Source organism: Eucyclogobius newberryi, unplaced genomic scaffold, assembly GCF_026437365.1.
Source record: "Eucyclogobius newberryi isolate DKJ021-1_F unplaced genomic scaffold, fEucNew1.0.hap1 SCAF_11, whole genome shotgun sequence".
Classification (NCBI taxonomy): domain Eukaryota; kingdom Metazoa; phylum Chordata; class Actinopteri; order Gobiiformes; family Gobiidae; genus Eucyclogobius; species Eucyclogobius newberryi.
The window spans coordinates 15,952,848-15,978,630 of NW_027315735.1; the positions used below are offsets into that span (position 1 = coordinate 15,952,848).

Below are 25,783 nucleotides of genomic sequence, written 5' to 3' on the forward strand. Positions count from 1 at the left end.
ATCCACCAGCGAGGTACTTGAGATCTGGAGACGTGGTTTTGCATCACTATGTTCTCTTAATTTTCTGCATCAACAGAGGGTTGGAGGATATTTCACAAAAGTCTTGATTATAAATATTACAGATTTTGGGGAACAAAAGTGTATTCTATTATAATTATATCCAACTCAAACTGACTGATTTGTTTGCCTTGAAATTTGCAAATCACAAGCAACTGAGAAAACTCCCAGAACTGGAAAGTGTTGACTCTTGAGGTCATATTTCCTTCATTGCAAGAAGCCAATGCCCCTGGAGAGGCTACTATATTAACCTGAGCTGTTTTTACTCATGCATTTTTCTTTCACCTGGAGTGTCAAAACATGAAAATGAGTTGAGGAAGGTATTTTGTGTGATGGATGATGACTACTCTGCTTCAAAGTTGTCATTATATATTTTCTGCCTTGCTGGTTAGTCTTGGATAAGGCTTGACATTTACATTCACTGTATTCATTGGATAAAAAAGTGAAATTGACGTTGACAGATTGGAGGCGATGTTTTGACTTGGTTTGACTGTTCCTGTATTAAAATCGTACTCTGCACGAGAAGTCGCCACTTGAAGAACTGAAAATTGCATCCCGGGAATTTTCCATGAGCTTGGAAGATTTCTGTGGCGAATTCATTTTGGGTTGAGGTTTCTTCTTGCTTAAACATGAACACGTTGACTCGTACTGATCCCCACAGTGAGTGCACAGTCTTTCATGGTCAGAAAAAAATGCTAAACATTGAAACGGCTCTGAGAGGTTTGGTGTTTGGACTTAAAGGGGGCCCTGTACTTGATGTTTACTGGATTGGGACTCGTGCGTACTGATGAATAAATGTGCTCTTTTTAGGTTCATCAGCTCATCTCAACCGCGCCAGTGTTTATTCACTTCAGTTCAGACTTTTTTTATTTACTCCGAAGTAGAGTTGTCAAGGTTATTAGATTAATTTATAATCTTGAATATTTAGGTTCATATATAATCATAAAGACAAAAAATATATAATTGTGACATTTTTAGAAGAGTAATGAATCAATTTGTAGAAAAGTGACAATTTCCGAGTTAAATTAAAAGCAAAATTAACAACTTACAATTTTCAAATTTTGACTTTATTTGGTGTATTTGTACTTTTTTTTTTTTAATAGTTTTACATCAGTCAAACAGGTATTTGTGGAGAAAATGTCAGAAAGTGAAATCACACTAGGGCCACTCATTCCACTTAAAATGTATGCATAATTTACACAAAGAAACAACTTTTTGGACATTCTAAACATTAATTCAACAAATTACAGGTGCGCTCATATATTTTTATTCATCAAAGTAAAAAAAAATGTACACTAGGTGAGTTTTTGTCCAGTGTCTGCCTGTTAATTTCATAATGTATATATAATAATATATATATAATATATTATTATAAATATTAAGTTAAATTATAAACCTAAAAATTGCTATTCTGGGATAACATTTTCATAATTTTTTAGCCAAATTCAAAATATATTTATCATAACTGCATTTTAGTTCAATAAGTGGCACAAACTTTATTGGCTCTTTATGTCCTTTCTGCACCCTTTCCTCAGAAAAGTAAACCTTATTCTTTTTTATCTTGCTGTTTATGCCTAATAAATCATTCAGAAAGTAAGGACATTTTATTATTCATTCTGACAGAAGTCGTTACACTTACATTTGAAATCGCAGCGTCCTTTTCCTTAAAGCGTGTCAGTGAGAGATCAGTAATTACATGGATGATACACCCCCCGTGTGACGCTAGACTTCAAATTACATATACTGGTACTTTTCTATTTTGGAGGTTTGGTATGCAGCTGAGGTCAGAGCAGGGGTTAACTCGGGGCTCTTTATGTTTCACGGTTATACTGAGGCCGTTCACAAGTTCATTGTCATTGGACTTTAGACTAAAGTAGCAACCAAAAGTATATCGCTTCACCCCAAAGGCATTATCATGATGGGAATATTGTTTCAAACTCAATTTCAATCACAGCTCAGATATATACGACCTGATCTGTTTTTCCTCATGTCAACAGATATTTTTGATTTGATTTACTGATTTATTCGAAAGTTCTGAATTTCTAATTAAGTTTGATTAATTTGCACAGCCTTCGTTTATACTAATTTTGATTTTGATACCACAGTGAAGGAAAAAGCTCTTTTTAGATTTCAGTATAATGTCATTTTCAGCACAAAATAAAAGTCATTCTAAAACAGTTCTTTAGTATTGATTCCTGTTCAATTGAATATCTTCTTTTGACAGTAGTTTTAGTATTGATTAGTACACGGGTTTGAATTAATTTTGACAACCCTAGATGTGAACTGCTAATAACAAACTGCCTTCATCAAAAATGTACTGGTTTAGCTAGATTTTATTTGGTGTTTCATTGGCATTAAAATTGTTTACATTCTTTTGCGCTCTACTTGTTTCTTTATACATGAAGTATTTATTGGGCGTCTTAAACTTCGACTTGTTCTGTTTTTTTCTGTAAAAGCAGCAGCATGTCTGCTAAGTATTACCGCTTGTGTGTAAAAAGGGCCTCTAGTTACAGCTGAAGCTTCAGGTTACTGTGTTTCCGTCGCAGCGGGCTTTCTAGAGTTAATGTGAAGCAGGCAATTCTCAGAAAATGCTTAAACGGTCTTCAGACCCCCGCACCACATCACCTGTTGAGTCAAATCAAAGTTGGCATTCACTACACAGCACGAGCCAGCTTTGAAAAAGAGGATAAAAGTAATATTGCTTTTGGCTTGTTATAATTGCTGAAAAATAAATACTCCTGAGAATGAGTATATTAAAGCTTATTCTTTTAATTAAGGAAACAGAATTTACTGATTCATGCTAAAACTAAATTATGAAACATAAAACCAATCAATATAATCAATTTGTTGTTACATTGATGGTTTATTAATCTTAAAACACTAACAAATCTGGCAGTATGCTGTAGTAAATGCTCATACCGAATAAAAAATAGATGAAATTGGTTATTATCCAATTTTTAAAAATAATTTTAGTATTATGATTATTGTGAGGAAAAACATCACAATTAAACAATTAGCGTAATTTCCAGGCTGTACAGCGGTCCTGAATAAAAGCCACGCCATCAAAATGTAGAAAAGAAATTGTAAGTATACAGACGGCATCGCAGGGGCCCATGTTGTAACACGAGCTATTTACAAACGCCGCATGTCTTTTGAACCGGGGGTCTTGCAGCGCCGCAGGTCTAATTAGACTAATTTCTCAGTGAATATGAGTTGGATTGTAATCAAAGACACATCATTTTGAAGCTTAACAAACATAAAACACATCACAGCTTTCCCTACTGTCCCCTCTGTTCTTGATCTCTCTGTGAGCTGATTTACCTGTGTCTGTGTCTTCACATCTGGATCATCTGCTCCTGAGCTCGTACTTGTGAGTGTTGTGTTGTAACATTTGTGATATGATATTTACACAGAAAGATGGTCAGGTCTGGCCAAGTCAATGCGGCAGGTTCTACTATATATCACATAAGCGCGCTCCACATGTTTCTTTTGCGTTTCGCCGCGTCTAGATTCAGTTTCTCATTAGACTAATTTCACCGTGAATATGAGTTTGATTGTAATAAAACACACAGCGTTTTGAAGATCTAAATACAGTGACCACTGTCCCCTGACGTCTTCTTCTACAGCGTGTCAAATGCTTGCGCTTCCTGTTAAATTGCCCCCTGGTGGCCGTTAGCCTGTAAAAATCTATACATCAACTGCACCTTTATATGGACTGCAGGGTTCAAAGCGAGAAAAGCTTGAAGTACTGTATAAAGTCAATGTGACATTAACAATCAAATATAAAGGTTATTTACATTAAGGTCTATATTTTGGACTATAGATTGAACTAAAAAGACTTTAGCTTTTAAAGTTGTCACGATTATTAATATTTAGTTCTTACAATTATATTGTGACATGATGCATGCATTATTTATCCACCGTTATTTAATGTTGCTCTGGGTCAGAAAAGGTTCTGGTGGAGGTCGGTCATACGGACACACGCTCACAACAACAGATTCAATCTCATCGCTGTGAGTTTGAGCACATCCATTACAGATGGCTGCTAATTCTATTCACAAATCAGTCCTGGCTGCGGGTTTTATTGCGCCGCTGGGTTTTGAGGGTCATATTTCAGACACTGGTGAGAGCTTTGTCAGATGGAGCACGGCTGTGATGCCAAACTAGCATGTGGAATTCAGAGCAGGATTTTAACCCTCACAAAATCAATAAATTATAATGATGACCAGCAGTTGGAAAATAATCTTGCTATATAACCTCACTGAGGAATGTCTTTCAGCATTGCTTATTTTAAACTTGTCAGAACTATAAATCAGTTTGAAATCAAACAAACTGAGGGCAGCATAGACATGATGGATTCGAATCACAATATTTTAATATTTTGATAACTCCATGCATAATAATCAGTTGCACTGTTGCATGGATTACAATGATTTCAATGTAGTGAGCCAAAATATTATTTGTGCCCAGTGTTACCGAAGTATCAATACTTTCACTGTGAGTCGTTCAGTATCAATACCAGTCTAGCTTTTGTGTCTTTCATGATTCTTCAAAACAGACAGAATAAAAGCATCGTTTTAATTTTGTTGTGGATTTCTTAAGACATAGAAATTCAAAGAGAAATCTCAACATAATGGCCCTTGTTATCGCTTTGTGATACGCATCTCCAGATTAGAGGCATGGCACACCCCTCCCAGTACTTGCTTCCCGATGAGGGCAATGCTGCAGCTTGTTAGCGTGTTCTCTGGACCGAGGCTGTGTGGAGAGGAAATTGGCTCTTGGGGCAGCTTGCCTCCAGCCCCAGAGCTTTCTACACAGGCTCACAGATATTAAGTATTAGTTCTCTGAGGTATTAATGGGAGAAACCTGTTTGGGTTCATCTAATTTGGATTTTTAATTGTTTTTTTCGATGCCAACATCCAATATTTGCTTTGCTGTTGTGGCCGATAAAATATATTTCACCTCGGAGAGAGTCACAAACAGAAAGAACCATATTTTAAGCTTTATTACATGGGTTATTTGGTGCTCAGACCCCTGCAGAAGACATTGCCGTTAGGGGCGTGCCATAATAGAATATATTAGATGTCTCCCCCCAGGATCTGGAGACTGGTAGTGGTAGATATGAAGAAGAGGGTAGAGAGGATGAGGAGGACGATGTAAGGATGCAGAGGAGGAGATGGGGAGGTGGTGGGTCGCAGTACAGTCTGAAGCAGAGGAGGAGGTGCGCCGTGTCACAGGGAGGAGTAACTCTGGTGCATTGATTGAGGCTGGAGAGCAGGTGAGCTCTGGTGTAGCAGTGGACGTAGATGAGGTGGAGTTGGGTCTTCCAGGCTGAATTCCCGCTAGCTTCATGTGCCGTATTGACATCCATTTTTTTTATGCCCACTATTTCGTAATATATTAAAGTTTAACAGATTTTACAGATTGTTTTCACCTTTTCGTACAAAAGGCTTTTTCACCTTTTGTAAAAAAAGGTGAAAACAATTGTACGAATAAAATACTTTTTAAACCTACAACTACCTCTTCAGCTTCATTGCTCATCTATTTCCATTACAATCGAACAAAGCATTGGAGAAAATATTTCATTTCATTTATCAATATATGGAAAAAAGGATCAAATCAATATATTTTTTCTCCCAGTATCACAAATACCGATATTGTCCTGGAGTGCAGCATTGACATTGTCCAGACAAAGGTATGCTTAGTTTTACATTATGCTTAACTGAGTTTCTCTTTTTTTTCTTTTTAGCTTACTGCTTTATCTGTAATATTTACTTTTGGAAACGAGGACTCGTAAAATTCATAAAATCTGCTTATATCCTTTCAACTCAAATTCTTTTGTCTACCAATATATTTATTAACTGTGATTTTTCAACGTAGGAATAAAACAAATATAGGACCATATTTTATCCAACTGTCCAAATGTTATCCTTTATTCCGCTCTTGACAGATCTACTAAAGGCAAAATGAGAAGAGACAGGAGAGCCACTGCCAGATTATCTCCTCCACTGTAAACACTTTGCATGAGCTTTAGTACCGGTACTTCATTTAGTTTGGCTTTTAGGATATCAAACATGAGAGGATCCCTGAGTGAAGTCTGGCTCCTCACCTTCATCTCCCCACCAGACCAGGCAATTACTGTTGGGACTGCAGGAGAGCCCATCCTTGTGTTAATGAAGGGGATTCATCGTATTTGCTCAACTTACAGCGTCTTTCCAAACTTCAGTCCTCTTCCTCAATGTCATTAGTGGTCATAAGCTGGCATCTGTTCCCGAGCGTAATTGCAGGTTGTGCAGCGACAAGTCCTTCAGCAGACATGATTTTACAATGTTAGAATTTTGATCCCCCAACGCTAATTTTACTGCTATCGTCGTTGTTTGCTTTGACTACGCCACGAATGAGTTTTGTTGCGTGGAAAGAGGAGGCGTGCAAAAAACCAGGGCCACAAGATCATCAATCACATTTCTTTTCATGGAGATGAAAGTTGATTACGAAGCAGCAGAGGATGTGTCAAAGGGGGGTTTCCCGCCGCAGTGTTCTGGATAAATGTAACAGTAAGCCGGTGTGCTATGTCAGCTAAAGCGATGCCAAAAATAGTGAATAGGACGATTTAACTCTAAATAAATGTGCACATGCGAAACAGTGGCCTTCTTGATGCCGGCTGTGTGTTAAACAAGACGGCACATTATTCAGTGGTATAGAATGTCGGTTTGCTGAGATGAGGTAATAGTCCGACAATGTTTTTTATAAAACTAGATTTGTCAAGATCAGCTCTCTGACCATGTCCTCATTAGCCCAAAACTGAAGCTAGGAGAAGACATCAGTAGAGTTGCCTCTTTAGCCCTGGTTACAGGTGAAATGTCGTCAAATGACAGCACACCTGACAGTTTCTCTTGCTTCTCGAATCCGTGCCCTATTGAATGAAATGGAGATTGAACTCCCTCACTGCACTTCAGTTCAAATGGATCCTTGCTCTTGTATAGATCCTCGTCTCGCTGCTCAGTCAGTACTGTTGTCTCCTTGGTGAATGTGTGGAACACCTGCTTTAGCACATAAACTGCATGCAAAGCGTTAGGAATGAATCTTTTAGAAATATTAGACAACGGCATTGGTTAAGATGGCGGTTGGTAGTTGAATTACAGCTCTGAACATTGCACGTGTCACCCTTCTTACCTGTGTGAAAGTGATGAGACAGTGATTGGTGGTGGTCGGTCAGTGCACAAACCAGCAGCCACGTTTGTGCCAGTCGGCCACAGGGCAGCTGTGACTACAGACTTAACTTGCATTGACAGTGGAGTGTGAATGAAATCTTTGGGAATTCTTAGGTAGTTGTCACTATTTTATTATTAATACTGCTAGTAACAAATTCCGTCTTCCTCACTGCTGCTACGGCGGCGGCTAGCACTCTTGCCCGGTTGACAGTTGGGTGGACGCCTTCTGAGTTTAATACCCGGGCCTTTCAGTGCAGAGTTTGCATGTTTCTCCTCGTGTCTGGGTCGGTTTCCTCCTCCGCTGTTTCTGACAGGTGGTTGCAGTAGCGCTGAAGGATGTGTCAAATGCAGAGGACAATTTCCACGGGGGCAAATAAAATGTACCATAACTTTAAGCTTGGGCTCATATGGATCTTTTAGTCATCCAGCCTTTAGCCTGGTCATGTCCGTAACAGGCTCTTTCTATCTACAAAAGCCATTTCCTGCTAATGTGAATCAGAATCAGTAAAGTTGTGTCTCCACTAACACTGCTGTAATGTAATCATTGGGATCATATGCCAAGTTACTGTTGCTCGCCCCCTGAGAGGTGTTGGAAATAGTGGATACAGCTGGGAATGTTAAAGTGGTTTTAAAGATGACAGTTGGTTATCTCTGGACTTCGGGCCATGTGCTTTTTATTGGAATTGCCAAATAGGCCGCATCAGTTGAATTAGCCCCTAAATGAACCAATCTGAAAGCTTGAATTTGAGCGTGCAGCTAAATGATCATTTTTAGTTGACAACTATCGGTACTTGTTTTCTTTTGATTTCATTTATTTGTTTACTTGGATATTAAAAATAAGAGCTTATTCTGTGAGAGGTTTTTGGTAAACTGTTGATGCATGAGCTATTTTTCTAAATCTGCTGAAAGGCTTTTTACAGTTGAATAGTCATGTAAAATGAATCAACTTGCACAAGAGAAATCATCCATGATGGAACATTCTCGGGTTTGGGAAAGCTTGTTATCACTTGAGTCTTAATTAAAAGCTGATTCGCACACTTAGTCGTTGCAGCTGTCTTTTTTCTCTTCATGTTTTGGCATAAATCGGGGCACATTTTTCCATTTAGTTAAATTCCTTCAGGCAGTGTCTCTAGGAACATTTTTCCTGTGCACGACACACCTTAAGCTCATGCCCTGCTGACAAAACAAAAGGCATCAATGCTGACATTTTCTGCCACCGGCTCCATTAGTGCTCTCTAGTGTGACTAAATATTATTTATTTGGCAGCTCCAAATATAACGTACTTAGCAAATTCCAAACGGAGCTTTATTTTTTCCATAGGGGCAACATTTCATTCATGAAAGAACATAGCGGGTAGAATACTTGTTACAAGCTGCAGTAAGAAACTGAGCTGAAGTGTTGTTGTTCTTATATGATGTTTATTTGCCTTGATGGACACAAAAGCAAAATAAAGCAAATACGTATTGTGTGTGTGTGTGTGTGTGTCCCCCCCTGCTGATAAACAGATAAATGGCAAAAATGGAGGTCTGATGAGGCGAGGAGTCTGCGTCAGGCTCACAAAGAGCAGGAGGACAGCACTGAAACTCAAGAGGCTGATACGTTAGGAACTCACTGGCATTCAGATGTTTCCAAGCAGGAGGAGGACAGAACACGATAAACAGTGGAGCAATTACTTTTTCTCAAGTATTAATTGGCACACGAAGGAATTGTACATATTTTCTACTGCTTGCAACAAATGATGACTGCTGGGACGTTGTTAAGTCCTGACAAAGCGGGGTGTGACTTTTCACAAATCTTGACGGTGATGGTGGAAAAGAAAGGGAAACTTTCTGGACTGCTTGACAAACATGTGCAGAATAATGGAACAAACCAGGGTTTAAGTTCCTTATCATTATCAGTTGATCGCTCATCCTAAAGTGCTTGTGGTTTAGCGCTTGATATTTGTCACCACCACAGAAAACAGAACAGTATTGTGTAATTAGTGTAAAATATTAAGTGTGAGCATAAATTTTAATCCGATTTTGAATGTGGCTTCAACAGACGGTATCATATTTAGAAATTAAAGGTCGTCTGAAAATGTTTGAAACTATTTTGAGTCCGCAAGGAAACAGCATGCGTTCAAACGTGTGTGTCGTGTCATCTTAAAACTTTAGCGTTGTGCAAATGCTATCAGAGGTCATTTAGCGCGCATGTGTTAGCAGACGTGACCTTATCAGCTGTTGTCTCATTATCACGCACACGCAGTCATTGTGTGTGTCTGAAAGGGCACAGGCCTTTGACCGTGGAGTGAGGATTAGAATGCGATCCACGGAAATGAGTTTATGGAGATTTAAATAAATTAACCTTGAGTGAATTCCCGCAGCCGTGGGCAAACGACAGAGATCTGAGGAGGAATCGTCTCACTTCGCTAATGCTGTAACGGTCCTACATTCATTATGAGCCCATCTGCATTTTGATTGACGCACAGCTGTAAAATGTAATGAATTAAATAATATATTGTGGAATAAAGTTGAATGCATTAGCCACACATTCTGCAGTCCTTAAGGGAGCCTGCTGACCACGTCTTGGCTCTGTCTCACATTTATGCATGGTTCAAATTCAGTCCCTCGTATCCATTCTTTTTTTCTTTTTTTTTCTTAGAATGTAGCCTGTGGAATATATATGTGCTGCCCTGTTGGTAGTAGTGTGTACTTACATGAACTGCAGTGCTTTTGTCACTATAAATAGTCAGGAAGTGAATAGTTTGGCTAATGGCCTCATAGCTGGTGCTCATGCTTCACTGTCCCTTGCTAAGCCCCATCAGTCAAACACCTTGTTTATCAGTGTGCTATGGGCCGTCAGTGCCTTTTTTAGATCTCTTTCACCTCATGATTTGGCATTGTGCCTGGACCTTCTCTGAACAGTACAATATCTCATTTAGTGTTGGTGGCAGACTGTGTCAAAGCCTTTAGTCCCAGAGGTCTTGTGACTGTTTTATCAGTAACTGTATGCGACTCGTGGGTAATTTGGGATCTTGATTGCAGAGAAGTCCACTGACCCATACAGATCCCCGCTTTATGAGACTCATCAGGACACTTGGCATTTGGGCAGTTTTGAATGAGAGTCAAACGGACAAAATCTCATTGAGAATTGGCCCAAAAACCTCATATATTCTATGTCATAAAGTACTGTGTGTTTTAGTGCTGCAACTAACGATTATTTTGATGATAGTTTAATCCAGCAATTATTCTAGATTAGAACACAAAAGACCCGTGAATATGAGATTTGACTAAATTAGATCAAGATGAAGCCGCATGAGGGCATTCTGGTGTATGGAGTATATTTACAGTTGAATGAGAGTTTTAATTAAAAAGACAAAAGGAACACATTTCCTGTGTTCTTTTCATGTAATTACTGCATTTTCACAAAACCTCTTCTCTCAGCTCATGGCATGTTTCAGAGTCTGTGTATAGACCAGTTAACACTTATTCGATTAATACCTGATCGATTACTGAAATAATCGTCAACTATTTTAAGTAGTTTTTGCAGTCCTATTGTGTATTTAAAACAAATGCTGTATTTTCCGGACAATAAGTCTCTCCGGAGTATAAGTATATAAGTATAAATATAAGTCCTGCCCCGGCCAAAACTATGAAAAAAGGTGCGACTTATAGTCCCGTGAAATGAAAATGTCTCCTAAATATTTAGTTCAATAATGATAATGTTTCTCCTTTCCATAAAACACACAACAATACCAGAGAAGTAACTTTATTTGAGTGTTGTGTGGAAAAAGCTGCAGTCTCTTAACGTGTGGAAAATGTTAATGTGCCCCTTTACCCTGCCCCTCGCTCAGACAAATGAACACTGTGATCCCCTGACCTGTCTTCACTCCTGCTCCACTCCTTTACAGCCCACTCTGAGGCATGTCTAAATCACTTTGCATTATGACGCTCTGCATTATTCATCAGCACTATTACCTTTATTTTCAGACTAGTCGCGTTTGAACTCCTTCAGTGGAGTGGAGTCTCACCCACTGTTACACACATGTATGTTCTTTAACTTTTGCGATCACCTGGGGTACATATTTACTCAAAAATGTTCATAATTTGTTCAAAGTGAAAATGCTCTTTAATGTTTCATGAGTGAAAAAACTAAATCATGACATTTTCTAAAGGTTATGCTTTGTTTTTTTGGATTTACAGATTAAGCTCTTAATGATGCTTTGATGGTTAAATTTAGCCTTCTAAGGGAAAGATAAATCCATCTGCTTCTGGCGTCTACTTTAGTTAAATCTGCAAATTACAATATTGTACTCAAGTTAGCTGAAGACGTCATGGAGACTTGAAGAGCAGAAGCACCGTTTTGGTTTTAGATGAAATGTTTTTAATGACCCACTCTCTCTGTATTTAAATGGTTGGGTTTTATGTGCCATGCCTCTTATTTGGTGTGCCTCCACTATCTCATCCAAAGGCAGACTAAAAGTTGTCTTGGAGGTTCAGTCTTTTAATTTCCTCTGTGTTCTCGAGGCTTTACCGTCTCCACCCGGCCTCCACCCAGTCTCCTGGTGTTTACGCTTCCCTTCCTCCCCAGTTGGCAACCCTCCCGAATTCACTCCCTTCTCTATCCAGATGTGAGACCTAAACACTTCATCCATCAATGTGAACATACTGATGCAAGGAGAGGCCATGACCTAACAAAGACACTATAGAAACCCCAATAGGGACACACTAATACACTGTTACATATTCATTCAAAAAATAAGTTTTAATCATGGCTAATCTGAATCTTTCTTTGTTTGTTTTCTGTTGCAGGACTCAATGCGCTGTCCTTTGACCCAGCAGCTAACAATGAGCCTCTGTACTTCGGCGCTGGTGGACCAATGATGAGCGAGTGTCCTCCTTTAGAGAACGAAGCTGAGAACGGCAAGAAGAGGAAGAGGTCCTCTCTGCCCACAGGTAGCTTAACTTTACTGTCCTTCTATTGGCTTTTATACTATGAGTGCATCAGGAATTGACCGTCTATTACCTTAAAGAAAACATGAATACAGTCCTTAAGCAACGGTGTACCTGATTTTCAAATTGCAAAGTAAGCAGTTTAAGCTGTTACCCGCAACTCTAACTTGTTCTTTTCTCTAACAAACCCGTTGGCATTTAATATTTGTGTGCATGAATTTGTCAGCAGATTTGGGCAGAACATCTTTTTCAGATGGTGAAACAAAGTACCAACAGTACAGCCGTTGCCTTATCCCAATCTTATCCCGTAACATTATCTTACGTAGGCTTATCAGACTACGAGAAAATTGGATTCTAACCTATACTTGAAACTAGATACCCAGTTGTGCAAGTATTGATCCTAAATATATTAAATTATACTTTTAAATGATTTTACTAATAAAGCCACAATGTTTAATGAAGAATGTACAAGTATTTTGTGTTGTAAATATCAATCTATTGCCTAAAATCCCAACCTAACAGAAAGCATTTTAATTATTCAAACACTTCCTCTTGTGCTTATGTTATGTTATTGTGATGCACTTTAATGAGTTATTTCACACATAAGTAACTCGAAACATTCTTCAAAACACTGCATTCTTGGCTCAAACACATCCGAAGTCACTTAATTCCATTGATGTGCAACCTCTGCGACCCGAGCGACAAGACTTTGGAAACACCTTTTCTGCTTCAATGCACACTTCAAAAGAGAGAGGTACAAAAGCTCTCAGCCCGATTTACCTCCTTGTTTATTTTTGACGGTCTCCAGTTGTCCTTAAGGCATCAAAACACCTGCTGTTTGTGTTTGGTCTTTGTTAAACAGCAGCGTTTTACAAGATAACACAGAAGAGCACAGAATTTACAACTGAAGTAACAATATAGCTTTCATGTAAGATCATTTTCAAAGCTTAAACCATTGCCGGTGTTTGTTTCTAGCTTCATGTTTCAAACGGCTGCATTGTTAAGAAACATCCTTTTTTACGACAGAAGGCTTTATTTTACCTGAAGCTGTGTTGAGGCTTTTTGGATCCTTTTCTTTTTAAATGATTCTGGATGAATAGGAAGTGCAGCTTACTCTGTTGTGCCAAGAATCTTATGATGAGCTTTAATGTTTTCCCTATCACGCCTTGAGGACTCACATCTGTTTCTGAATCATGTAATCTCAGGTATGTTCTTGTTTAAACCTGCTCATTAAGTTTTTACTTTGCTACTTTTCCACAGCTGCTCTCTTCTAATTTAAGTGGTTCTTATTTCAGATTACAGAACTATTTTTCATCTAAATCTATACTCGCTCCATGTGTTGTCCTTCCTCAAAGCCCCTCATCCGTGTGTGTTATTTTGGATTAGTTTATGATTGAGCTGGACCATTTTTAGAAGAAAGGGCTGAATCTATTTGTTTGCAAAGATGTCAAAGTGAAAGCAATATCAAGATAAACAAAGTAATCAAAGAGGTCACTACATTAACTAGTCAGCGCAATCATTTCTGCAGCATTCCTCATTTAACTAGACTTTTCCTGGACTATCATGTGTCATTTTATCTTCAAAAACAGAAAGCCACAGTTCGCTTCCACTGTATGGTTTAAAGCCTCTGTCTTGTATATTCAATTACAAAAACTTGGCCAGAAGACTGTTTCATAAAACTTGTTCAATAAAGCTGGACTTTCTGCCTGACTTCTCTCTTGACTGAGCATCGACAGTTCAGTTCAGGCCTCGTCTGCTTCACCAGTGTCACTCAGGACTTTCCCAGCAGCACTCAGACCAGTCTCACTCAATAAGAGCTTTGACAGCCCACCTCCTAATCCACTCAATACAAGACTATGGAGAGGACACGCCCACCTCCGCCAAAACCCCTTTAAATCATATGCCTGTGTTTGGTGAGATGCGGGGAAAAGAGAGGGAAGGAATTAAAGGAATTAAAAGAATTAAACAAGCTCAAGGATAAAACTCACTTATGGGCTGTTCATGTTTGGTCATTTATAATTTATCAACGTTCAAATGATCAAATGATGTCTTGTAATGACTAAGGAACGATGCCAATATTGAAAAAAAAACAGGCGTGTGCACATTGTTGATATTGTAAACAACATATAAAGTGGTAAGCTGTTAGTCTATTTAAAAATCAAAACTTCACTTTTTTAAAGTAGTATCAAATTAACATCAAATTAAGCAAAATGTATCTAATAATAATCTAAAAATAAAACATGTTTTGGGATGTTGATAACTCTTGTGCACATGTCATAATGTAAATGTATTAGAAGTGTAATGTTACTCAGACTCGACCTGCTTTAAAGACTGGTTCAGGCAGTTGCCATAGCGACTGAGTGAATGCTTTTATGAAACCCAAATGACAACAAAGTAAGTCACACTTGGACATTTGAGTCTAGCTTAAATGGTGAATGAGTTTTATGAAACGGGACTCTGGTGGCGTTTCCATGAAGTAAAATAACTTTAATGCCACGCTGAGGAACATTCCAGGCAAAGCATTAAACCTCTTCATGGAGACGGGAAGGTTTCAGACCCTCCACCAGAAAACGTACATCGTGCACTTTTCCAAATGTCAGGGTTTAAAACTAAGTGATGAGCTGGAGCTGGAGGCGGCGGTGAACCCGGTCAGCCGTGCGTGACGTGTGAGACTGTGGCGCTGGTGTCGTCTTGATCCCTGTCACGGTCTGAACCAAACAGTTTAGACTCAAACTCGCCTTTTTCACTCGCCACTGCATTTGTCCATTTCCTCTGTAAATAAAGTCTGTCTCACTGACTGGATGTGAGACTAGACGTCGCCTGCTAGATCTTGTGGGATAAAATTGACAAAAGATTGTTCAGACATGAGGGAAAATCATTTTCATGGGTTTACTTTTAGATCGGGCAAAAAAGGGTTTATGCTGGTGACTGGAAAAATTGCAGTTCCAAAAAGCAATGCTACAATGACAGCAAAAATAGGTCTTATCCCCCCTCTACCACTGACATCCGTGATTGTTCTGTGGTTGTAGGAAATGAATAACAATGTTAACATAACTCCACACTGGTATCACACATGTTGAAATGTTTCTTGGTGAGCTGTTGAATTTGGGTGCAAATTCATTCAAAATAAAGCAATATGGTCATTGCAGACTTCTAGATGGACAATATTTACATATAAAGTGTATTATTGAAGAAAATCTGACATTGTTTGTTCTTTTTTTTGACATTTTTATCTATTAACGCCACTGTCCCTGTTATAAAACGGTCTTTTCGTGTCTGTTTTAGAGTTCGTACAGTCAATATAACGATTACGATTATCAAAATACAACTATCATTATTTTATAGTCAAATTGTCACGATTAGTTGATAAATCATTGCAGCCCTAACACAGTATGAGCATTAGAGCCTGGTCTCCTAATAATGTTCTACCAAAATCTTTGTACCGAGGCGCCAGATCAAGTAATCTCACTAAGAATTAATTGGACGTCTGCAATATACCGGGTTGTAAGCTCTCCCATGATTGTTAACATGAAACGCCTTTTATCAAAACAGTTTCTGACCAAAATTCAACTTGACTAGCTAATTGTGGGTGCTGCTAACAAGGAGGCTTTCCCTCGCTCCTGGTGGCTGGTACAGATTTCTCAACTGTTTTGCATTTCCTCTGGAGTCACACCAAACGCGGTACAGTGAAGAGTTGTCTAATTGGACAGATGTAGACAAAGAGATGTCACCAGTCCTTTCTCTACACATGTTCATCATTAAAATAGCTTGCTGCCTCATTATTCTCCGAGATTAGCTGCAGATGGTCTGTCAGTCACGCACAATTTTATTGAATATGTCAGTTGTGCCTCAAATAGAAGAGATATTCTCCGTATAATGCAATGGATTCTTTTTGACAACTCTGTATCTGCATCTGTTTTCATGTTTGCTTCTTTTGTCTGATTGGTCCATTGACTGTGGAAATGGGCCAAATCTGTCACCACGTTATTTTTAACAATGCAATTATTATTCATATTTGGCCACAGTTGTGCTCTTGCTGTGCATAATGTACTTATTTAGTGCGATATCTTTAAACATTATTATAGTTGAAGTTGAAGGAATGATTTATCCATAATCTACTGGATGATGAAGCAGCAGTTTGCTTAGTTTTGTTTGTCTTTATACCACATTTACCCAGTGCACAAGATATTTTTCTGTAATGTTCCACACAAATAAACATTTCGGCAGCACAGAAGAAGAGCAGCAAACATCATTAAAACTGCAATAACTCTCAAACCTCTGTGAAGGCCGTATAACTTTATGATTATTACTTTATTTTTCTATTTGTATTTTTCAATAGTAATTGTTGGGGGGAAAAAAAAAAAAAAAAAAAGAGGCATTTTTCTTTTCAAACCCAGAAAACGATTTCTTTCCATACACATTTTTAGTGCCGGTCCCTGAGAAATATTGAACTGTCTGGACTCTTAAGCAGAAGAACACAAAATGTCCTTATAAGTTTAGACTGTTTTCCAGTGTAAAAACATTGCGTTTGGGGTCCTTGTCTTATAAGCAGAAGTGCAAAGTAACTATTTTTTCGGAGATTGTACTTTTTAAACGTGTACTTGTACAATAATTGAGCATCATTTTAGCATTCTAATTACAGATAGTTGAATTTAAAATCACTGAGGCGCCGTTGTCTCATCTCGCACAAACACAGCGAACATCACTGCATCGCCTGCTCTGATTGGCCAAAGCTCAGAATATGCAGATTGTACGTTAAAACAAATTAATTCAGCTGTAGACAGTTTGAGTTATATTTCTCTTTCAGTCTTTTTACTTTCACTTAAGTACAGCATTGACAGCAGTGCATGCAATTGAGTACATTTTTAGCTATGAAACTGTTCTTTTACTTGAGTACAAATATTCTGGAGTACTCTTTTCACCACTGCTTATAAGGCATTACACATCTTACCGTGATCTTGGTGGCAAGATTTACTCACGCAATATTGAATAAGCCATTCAATAAAGTCCACTTGAAGACATCCATTCACTTCACCCACAATAGTGAATGTAGTGCAAATTATCCAGTATTCCTCTTGTGCGTGGGTGAATCCTGCAGCTGTGGTTAAAATGTGTACAGTATACTACGTCCGGACAATGGCTGTTTTATCATCACTGTCCACAACAGCAGCACAAACCAGCCGCAGTAAGAGGCAGTGGCATTATCGCACGTCACCACCTGTTTGTGGACCAACAGATATTTGGCTCTCTATTTTTTTTTTGCAGAAGGAAAGTGCTTTTTCAGCTTCAGACTGTGAGCTGAGTGAATGAAGCTGAGCCTTTTTATTATTAGCTGTGATGTTGTGTTTGGCATCAGGAAGAGAAAAGGGCAGCAGCCCTAGCAACTCTGAGGAGAGGAGAATGAATTAACTTTTGCACTTGTGAGGTTGCCATTGAAGTCAGAGAGAATGAGTCAGTGCATGTAATATAGTATATTGACTACATGCTATTGAATGTACAGTACAACTATTGCTTTACTAAAGCCTTGAAATATGTGCAGTTCAGTGTGTAAAGTGGTTACGATGGGACAACGTGTAGTGTTTAGTATTTTGAGACTGGGTGCGTAACATCACATAATATTGGGTCCAAACCCGGAACTACGTAAATATGGACAAAGTCAGGTCTAAACCAGGACTAGCACAGGACCAAATTAAATTGAGCTGAAACTCAAACCAAACAAGTACAAGTGTGAATGCACCCAAATTGGTGGGAAACATACAAGTTTTTATTTGCTTGGTTTTCCTTCACATTCAGTATGGTACATTCAATGAAGTTGACGACAGAACAATTCTCATGTAGAGCAGGGACAGTTGTGCCCAAGGTTCTTGACTCAAAATAGTAATTTAGACATTTAAGGAAACACTGCAAGAAATCTTTCACAAGTTCTATTTTGGTCCTATTACCGGTACTTTATGCCTTTCAACTTTTTGTGTTTCAGCTGAAGTGATCCACAACATCCCCATGGACTCCAGCTCGATGCCCATGTCGGACCCCAACGCCTGGGCCACAGCCATGAACAACCTGGGGATGTCTCCAATAAGTCTAGTGCCAGGTACTGTGCTGTACACATGGCAAAGTAATGTATGAATAATGTAGTTATTTTAGAGTATGTTTAGACTTCCAATAGTTGGAATTGCACTGCATTGCCTGCCATCTTTAGAAAGTCTTTGCTATATACACAATTATATGATGTACACTTAAACTGCCCTGTACTTCATCCTACTCAGATGAAGTAAGCCATTTCCTCCCATATCTAAATGTTCTTTCATTTTTGAAGTTTGCCAGGCTTTGTGCAATGAAACCGTTTTCCACCTACAGAAACTATAGAGGCATACTTACGGGAAACATGCATTCATGGAATAATCTGCTTTATGTCAGACATAATGAACAAATGTCTCTACACTTCAAACAGTCTGTCTAGTACCACACTCTCATCACCAGCTGCGCTGTGAAATAGATATTGCACTCCGAAAACTTAGAAGAGCAACACTTCAAGTCTTGTAAAACATTTTGACTTTTATCTTAAGTGAACATTAATGTGTGTAGAGGACTATTAACTTGAATTATTTCTTTTGTCGCTGAGGAAGAAAATATGTTATAAAACAACCATTTTCTCACATTGATGTTCTTGTTTATTACTCATCAGGAACAGCACAGGGCTAAATATTTTTAAACATCTTTTTCCAGTCATGTGGTACAGCTCACAACACGGCCTTAAAACTGCACATCAATAGGTTACGACCGTAATGGTTTATGTGCGTGTGTGTGCTGGACTATCCTGAGACCTGCTACATTTACAAGTTCGCCTCAGGCCACACAAAACATGTTCTGCTGGAGAAAAGACTTTGATCAATGTGTTAAGTATAAAGTGACCCGGGGTAATGGGCCGCTGTGAACCCTTTTGGTATAAAGAGAGGAGAAACATAATACTGACCTTTATCTGTAGTAAAGGTCATATGCTGCTTTTACAATGTTCTTTAAATTGTATTGTGTAAGAACAATAGACTCATTCTGAATCACTTGATTTGTTGCAGGGTGATGAAGTTAGTCTCCGTTTGCAATTTAGTTTTCCTTTTTTTTTTTTTTTTTTTTCACATCAAAACCAAAAACAGCCAAACCAGCAGCAAGGTTAAACACATATTTATAACACACTGAGTTTCTGTTGAGCTCCCACATTCATAATCAAAAAACATGCATTTTCTTTTCAATTATGATAGATTGGCCCATTACTTGTGTTTTAAGTAAATTTGCTCTGTGAAGGCAAACCACAAATGGGGTACCGTAAAATGGTCATTACCAAGACGTGACACAGTGTAAATGTTTGAACTTTTGGACTGCTCTGCATCTGGGTTCAGCAGCTCAGATGTGTTCTCCCTTCATCAGGATTCTCCCAGACCATAACCTGAACCAGATGGAAGGCTTTTAGAGCTTTTAGAGCAACATTTCCACATTCAGACCTCCCAAACGGTCTGTATCATACCAAATTATTTGAATCACATGGATGCTCCAGTTACCATTGTATTTGTTATCACGCTGGAGTCTTTGTTTGTTGTAGGCCATAGTAGACAGGACAGCACAGAGTTGAATGCGGGTGAAAGCAGGGAGGACATTCAGGAAACTGGAGGCAGTAACCAAACCCATGACGACAAGGCCGACCGCACAGTGCCTGGCATATTCCCTGCCGCTTTCACCACTTACCACTGGGCAGCTGTGGAGTCAATTATTAACATTTTTTCCAGACTAGAATTATTTCAACACTGTTTCATCCTCACTCACATTATTATGCTGAGTCCAGCAGCCAAGCTCATTTTAAATGGAAGATAAACCAAATATCAGTTTGCATGGGTGCGATCCACAGAAAATTTACATAATAATAATAATAATCATAATAGTTTTACTTGTGGTCAGTTTTCTTTCAGGACAAGTTTGTAGGCTGATAGTTTCCCCACATTTTGGCATAAATCCTTGTACCTTGTTACTGACGGTCTAGAGCAGTGATTCTTAACCATAGGGCACCTCCTTGAAGGACACACAATCAGTAAAATATAATACATTTAATGGGTGAGTGGCCCTCAGTTTATTTTGTAATGAAAGTCTTGCCTCCTGGTAAAAAAGGAACACCTGGGTTTGAGGTGCTGTGCTTTTTAGCTGTAGATTAAAGAGTCACTCGCTCAAATATTCGCTGTCTGTACTATTAAGAAATTGTGCGGTTCCTTTCAAAGTCATGATTAGTTATGAAGACAGATGCATTTGTGTCAGAGAAAGATTTGCATTTGTACTCATAAGCTTCGTGTTCCCCAGAAAGTCAGAGTGCAACATATCATTTCAAGTAAATGTCGACAGGGAATGTAGCAAATAACTTACTAGTTTAATATTGATGCATTTTTATATTTTCTAACTAGTCTTTATTTTTTTCTAGATTATGATGTGGGCATGATGAGTGACTACACGTCTATGAATCCACTGATGCCTGGCTTGGGTATGATGCCAGATGTCGTCAAGGAGATCATCCACTGCAAGAGCTGCACTCTGTTCCCTCCCAACCCCAGTAAGTCGTGTCAATATGAACCTGCTGTTGAAAAGTGTGTCAGTTTATGGCAGATGTGAATGAAAAGACATGAAAAACATAAGCTCCTTGTCATTGTTTATTTTGGGAGTTAACAAACATCTGTGGTGCAATTCTCCAGCACCACCCTATGATTTAATACCTCAATTCTCCATTTGGTCCTAAAGTTAAGCAGTCGATGCCAATCTCAATCATAATGTCGGTCTGGTCCTTGATTGTTGTTTGAGTTTGTGCCATCTATTTCTTTTTGATGGTCTTTTTCCCTGCAGCCAGAAGTATGCGCCAAAGGCAGATTGTAGTGGGCAGCATTGTTTTGTTTAGTTTCTTGGTTATATTAACTCCATATTTGTTTCTCTAAGCCAAAGGATTCCTTCAAAAATATCAAAGTTTTTTTAATTTATTTTACGATCTAAAAAACTTTCTGTTACTCAGACCTTAAATCTCATGTCAATGCTTTCAGAATCAGAAAAGGTTTATTACTATTGTCAATGAACAAAACAATGAACAATAATAAAAACAAGATATATGAAATTAAATAGGCCATGCATTAAAGAAAAACTATTTCAATTTACTTTAAGATGTGACTTTCCTGAAGTCCACGATCATCTCCACTGTCTTCTGGGCGTTGAACTCCAGGTTGTTAGCGCTGCACCAGGACACCAGCCGCTCCACCTCCCTCCTGTAGACAGACTCATCCCCGTCCGAGATGAGCCTGATGAGGGTGGTGTCGTCCGCAAACTTGATCAGTTTTACAGAGTTGTGGCTGGAGGTGCAGCAGTTTGTGTACAGGTACAGTACTTGTCCTGGAACAGAGCATAAACCAACCATCTTGAGATTTTAACATCTCTATTTAGTTTGTATGTTTTTGTGAGCTCTTTCCAGGTAGTTTTTAAATGTATTTGATTGAGACAGTTGTTAATGAGCAGACATGATGCAACATGAATGTAAACACACCGGATTGTAGCCGAAGGCTAATTTCCATTCGTTGTCCCAAGAGTTCCTGTATTAAGTATAGATAAGGCTCGGGGATTCTCAATTTCCTCCCAATGACTCAGCCATTTGTCATCTGCCTGTAAGGCCTGTACAGGAACCACTGGTCTCACATTTCACTAAATATTTTTCCATTGAGCTTCATACTCAGGGTCACACCAGTACAGCAACTCTCTGATTTGAGCTGGAATAAAGTTATTTTTCAGACAAAGTCAATCCCAGCCTCCTTTTTTCTTTTATAGTTGTGCATTTTTGAATTGGATACAAGGTTGTTTGCCTTGCCATACAAATCTTGAGATTGTTTTCTCCCATTTCCCACATTGCCGGTTGGGAATGGAAATTGTGAGTCTGGAATAGATGTGATCTATGTTTTCACCATAGGATCACACTAGTTTACTTAATTTGACTGAAATCTGATTTCATTCTGCATTCATAGTTGTTATGGACTTTTTGTACATTCGGTTTCACTAAGCCGAGGAACCTAGTTTTCTCTTGTAGAGATACTCTGGTTTGTATCAGCAGCAGACTCCAGGACAGACTCTTGGCTGTAATGGGATTAATTTCCCTCTCGACTTTGAACTCTGTCAGATCTCACTAAATCAAATTTACATTTGTGTTTGGAGGAGCTGAGAAGGGGATGCTGGTGTCACTACTGAAGTGGTGAGGGGATTCTGAGTGGGTAACTAGATATCATGTTTTGTACCAGGTGCATCCTGAGAAGGCGCCAAACAAAGCTACTTGGCAATTTGCGCACAAATAATATATATACACAGAAATAAACAGGACTCACTGAAAAACTACAATGGAGTTTTAGACAGCACAGCTTTCCTGTTAAAACTTTCCTGTTCAAACCGGGCAACACTTTAAGACAAAAACTGGTTTATCCTAAGGACAAGGTGTCCACACAAAAACGGAGCAATGTAGTATGTGTATTCAATCCTTTGCAGTGAAGAAAGTTGTAAAGAGCTGTACAGATGAGACTAAACGGCCTTTACACAAAAGGCTGTGTTAACACAGAAGACATTCAGGATTACAGAGAGTCATGCATCTTCATCTTAAAGCCACAAACAACTCCTTTGAAGACAGAGAAGTGAAGATTCTAAGCAGGAGAAGAGATGGTTTGAAAGAGGAGTTAAGATGGTTTAAGGTTCAGTTTACCAGTAATATAATAAATATAATAATAAAAACAATATAATGTAATATAACTGCATTTTGAAGCCATGGGGTGGGATCAGCTCAGGCAATTCTGACGCTAATTGGGTACTCATCAGTGATGATGGAGCAGCAGCCAGCAGACAATAGGATTTCTATGGCACATTACAGGGCTGTAAGGGTAACAAAAAAGATAAGTTCCAGGTGCTGAAATGTTTATTGGGGAAAGTGATAGAAAGTGATATCAACATATTTAGGGAATAAATTGAAGCAAACAAAATGGTGGCTAAGTTGTGGCTGTAATGACAGATTCCTTTGTCAGAGTCGCAAGTTCCCAGTGGAATGGCAGCCATCCTGTAACAGACCTCAAACTAACATACGTGTTCATGCTGTGGAGGTGATGGATAGTGATGATTAGTGTCAGAGCAGCAGACCAGTTGGTGGTCACACACAGGTCAGAGAGATCCAAAGAGGCCACATTGAGCCCCACCGTGCTTATGCCTTCAACTGCATCATGAATATTTACTCATACCAAAGTAGAAGTGCAGTAAACAATTTCTTAAGAGCAATGGGCCCTTTTAATGCTGTAGTGTGTCATCCAAAATCTAACAAAAAAAGAAACACAGATCAGGTTTCTTCAGGACATATGCACTCAGAACAAGGTCTGCATTTAACTGTCATTCAAGGTCATTTCATTTGTGTTACATGCAGACGCGGCCTATTTTTGTAATGATATTTTAAAGAGTACTTTTACTTCCTCATGACTTTGCTTTGAATTGTGAACTATGGGCCTGCCGAGTAGTTAGTCATAGATCCCTGATGACCAGTCTGTAATTATACTAATTTGTACAGAAATATAAACGGCAGGCTGGAGCAGAAGACTACAATAAACACTAAGGCCTCAGGCTTCACGAGTCAAATGGACTCCAATTAAAGCAGTCAAAGGTGTGCAGAGAAGGGGAAGTTTGCATGGGACTGTCCAGAGAGGATTTGATACAACACTAAAATATATTAATTGTTAGTAATTTGTATCAGATTTAATTTGGCTCAAATCTTTTCATTAAATCCTCAAGTTTTTAAGTATTATGTACAGTATTTTCTTTTTTAAAATGGTATATTATTTGTGTGTTTATTGTCATTTCATACTTCTTCATTACCTTTTTAGCCTTGCATGAAGAACAGGACTACAAAACAATCTTTTACAAAAAGACCTACTGGCATAATGTGTAATTATTGTTCAGGATTTGTTTTTCGACAGTAACTGAACTCAATATGCATTTGCATTAGAACATCAACAACAACACATATTTATTTATTTTGCAGATCTCGCCCCTCCAGCCACAAGGGATCGCCCTCCCGGGTGTAGGACGGTGTTTGTGGGCGGTTTGCCGGAGAATTCCACTGAGGAGACCATTGATGAGATTTTTGGTCCATGTGGACCGATCATTGCCATCCGCAAAAGCAAGAAAAACTTCTGCCACATTCGCTTTGCTGAGGAGTTCACGGTGGACAAAGCAATGTACTTGTCAGGTAAGCTACCTCACACCCTTGTCACATCCTCGGTGCCATTAAAAAATATTGTCAAAAGAAAAAAATTATTACTGGAATGTCAACTGTGTAAAGTGTTTATAAACTCTCGTTTAGTGTCTGGTCTTGCCAGCGTCTAGTCTCAACATTGCAATTTTACCCTTCAGAAACTGGAAGCAGCTCTTCCTTTGAAACCTTGACATATCTTTCAGTGGAAGCTTTGGCTGTTGGCACTGCAGCTAGTTGTTACTGGACAAGGAGAATAACATTGAGCACTATACTAATGTCCACAATATGTGTAGCACATTTTAAAATGGGCATCATTTCCTTGTAAAACCAGAACATTAGATTACAGAGGGAGAAGAGGAAGTTGGATATGGGCTTAATGCGCTCTCTACAGAAGTGTCACAGTATAAGCATGTATCTGTTTCAGTACTAAGGAAAAGTATATTTCAACTCAAAAAATAGTTTTATATTGCTATTTTATTGTTTATATTATGTTTATTTTATTATTAAATTGGCAAATGCCATATGTATTCTAATATAGAAATGGACCAGTCTAAAATTATTCAGTCAAATAAAAATTCTGACCTTTTTATGTGATTGATATTTCCAGTCAATCTTTTCAAATCGATTAATTTCTCTCTTGGTGTGCATTTCTTTTGACAACACTACTCTGCAGGTGGGACTATAGTACATGGTGTTTTAAAACCATTCTGTAAAGACCGCAGCTGCTGAGGACGTAACAAGAGTATGAAAAGAGTGTGTCTTGTCCTTTGCCTACTGCTCCAGTGTGATTATTTGTGGGTTGTATTGTCCTAGATAAAACAAAGCCACGGTAAGCCTCTAGGCAAATTTACTTTGGTTTCACTCTCTATGTTGCCTCCGTTTCAAATTTTGTATATGAATGGTTGAACACAGTTTATCATGCTTCTCAGGTTCATTACTAACTGTAGAGCCATGACACATCACTCTGACTTGTACTCAGAAGTGGGATGGCCTTCTCTGGGCAATAGGAGGCAAGGACGTTTATTTACAAAGCAATGCTGGGATTACTGCTACCGTACATTTGTGCTTTGATCACACAGAGAAGTATGGACTCATATTCCTTGTGATCAAAGGATCAGTTGTTGCTCTCTGTTCCTTTCACCCGCTCAGAACTGGGGAAGAAAGACTTTGTACACTCCTTTTGCTTTGAATACGTTGCAGAAAAACTGGAAATTGACTGAGTTCATGTCTTTAAATGCCTTTAGAACTAGGTTGAAAACATTCAAGGCATCAATAATGTGCAACTGTTTTTGTTTTTTTAA

General features: G+C 38.6%; 1 protein-coding gene and 1 long non-coding RNA gene across 3 annotated transcripts in view; one reads left to right on the top strand and one right to left on the bottom strand.

Moving 5' to 3' along the window:
• Positions 1 to 21,590, bottom strand: part of LOC140350002 (uncharacterized) — a 301,602-nt gene extending 280,012 nt beyond the window's left edge. Inside the window, exon 1 of the long non-coding RNA XR_011924911.1 lies at positions 21,390 to 21,590. This is a non-coding gene — a long non-coding RNA (uncharacterized lncRNA). The remainder of the gene's footprint in view (positions 1 to 21,389) is intronic.
• Positions 1 to 25,783, top strand: part of LOC140349976 (ecto-NOX disulfide-thiol exchanger 2-like) — a 51,083-nt gene that overhangs the window by 13,391 nt on the left and 11,909 nt on the right. For both annotated transcript variants that reach the window (XM_072436074.1, XM_072436075.1), the window contains 4 exons: positions 12,059 to 12,202; positions 18,177 to 18,290; positions 20,658 to 20,786; positions 24,270 to 24,476. In XM_072436074.1, the coding sequence (XP_072292175.1) occupies positions 12,059 to 12,202; positions 18,177 to 18,290; positions 20,658 to 20,786; positions 24,270 to 24,476 (594 nt within the window). The remainder of the gene's footprint in view (positions 1 to 12,058; positions 12,203 to 18,176; positions 18,291 to 20,657; positions 20,787 to 24,269; positions 24,477 to 25,783) is intronic.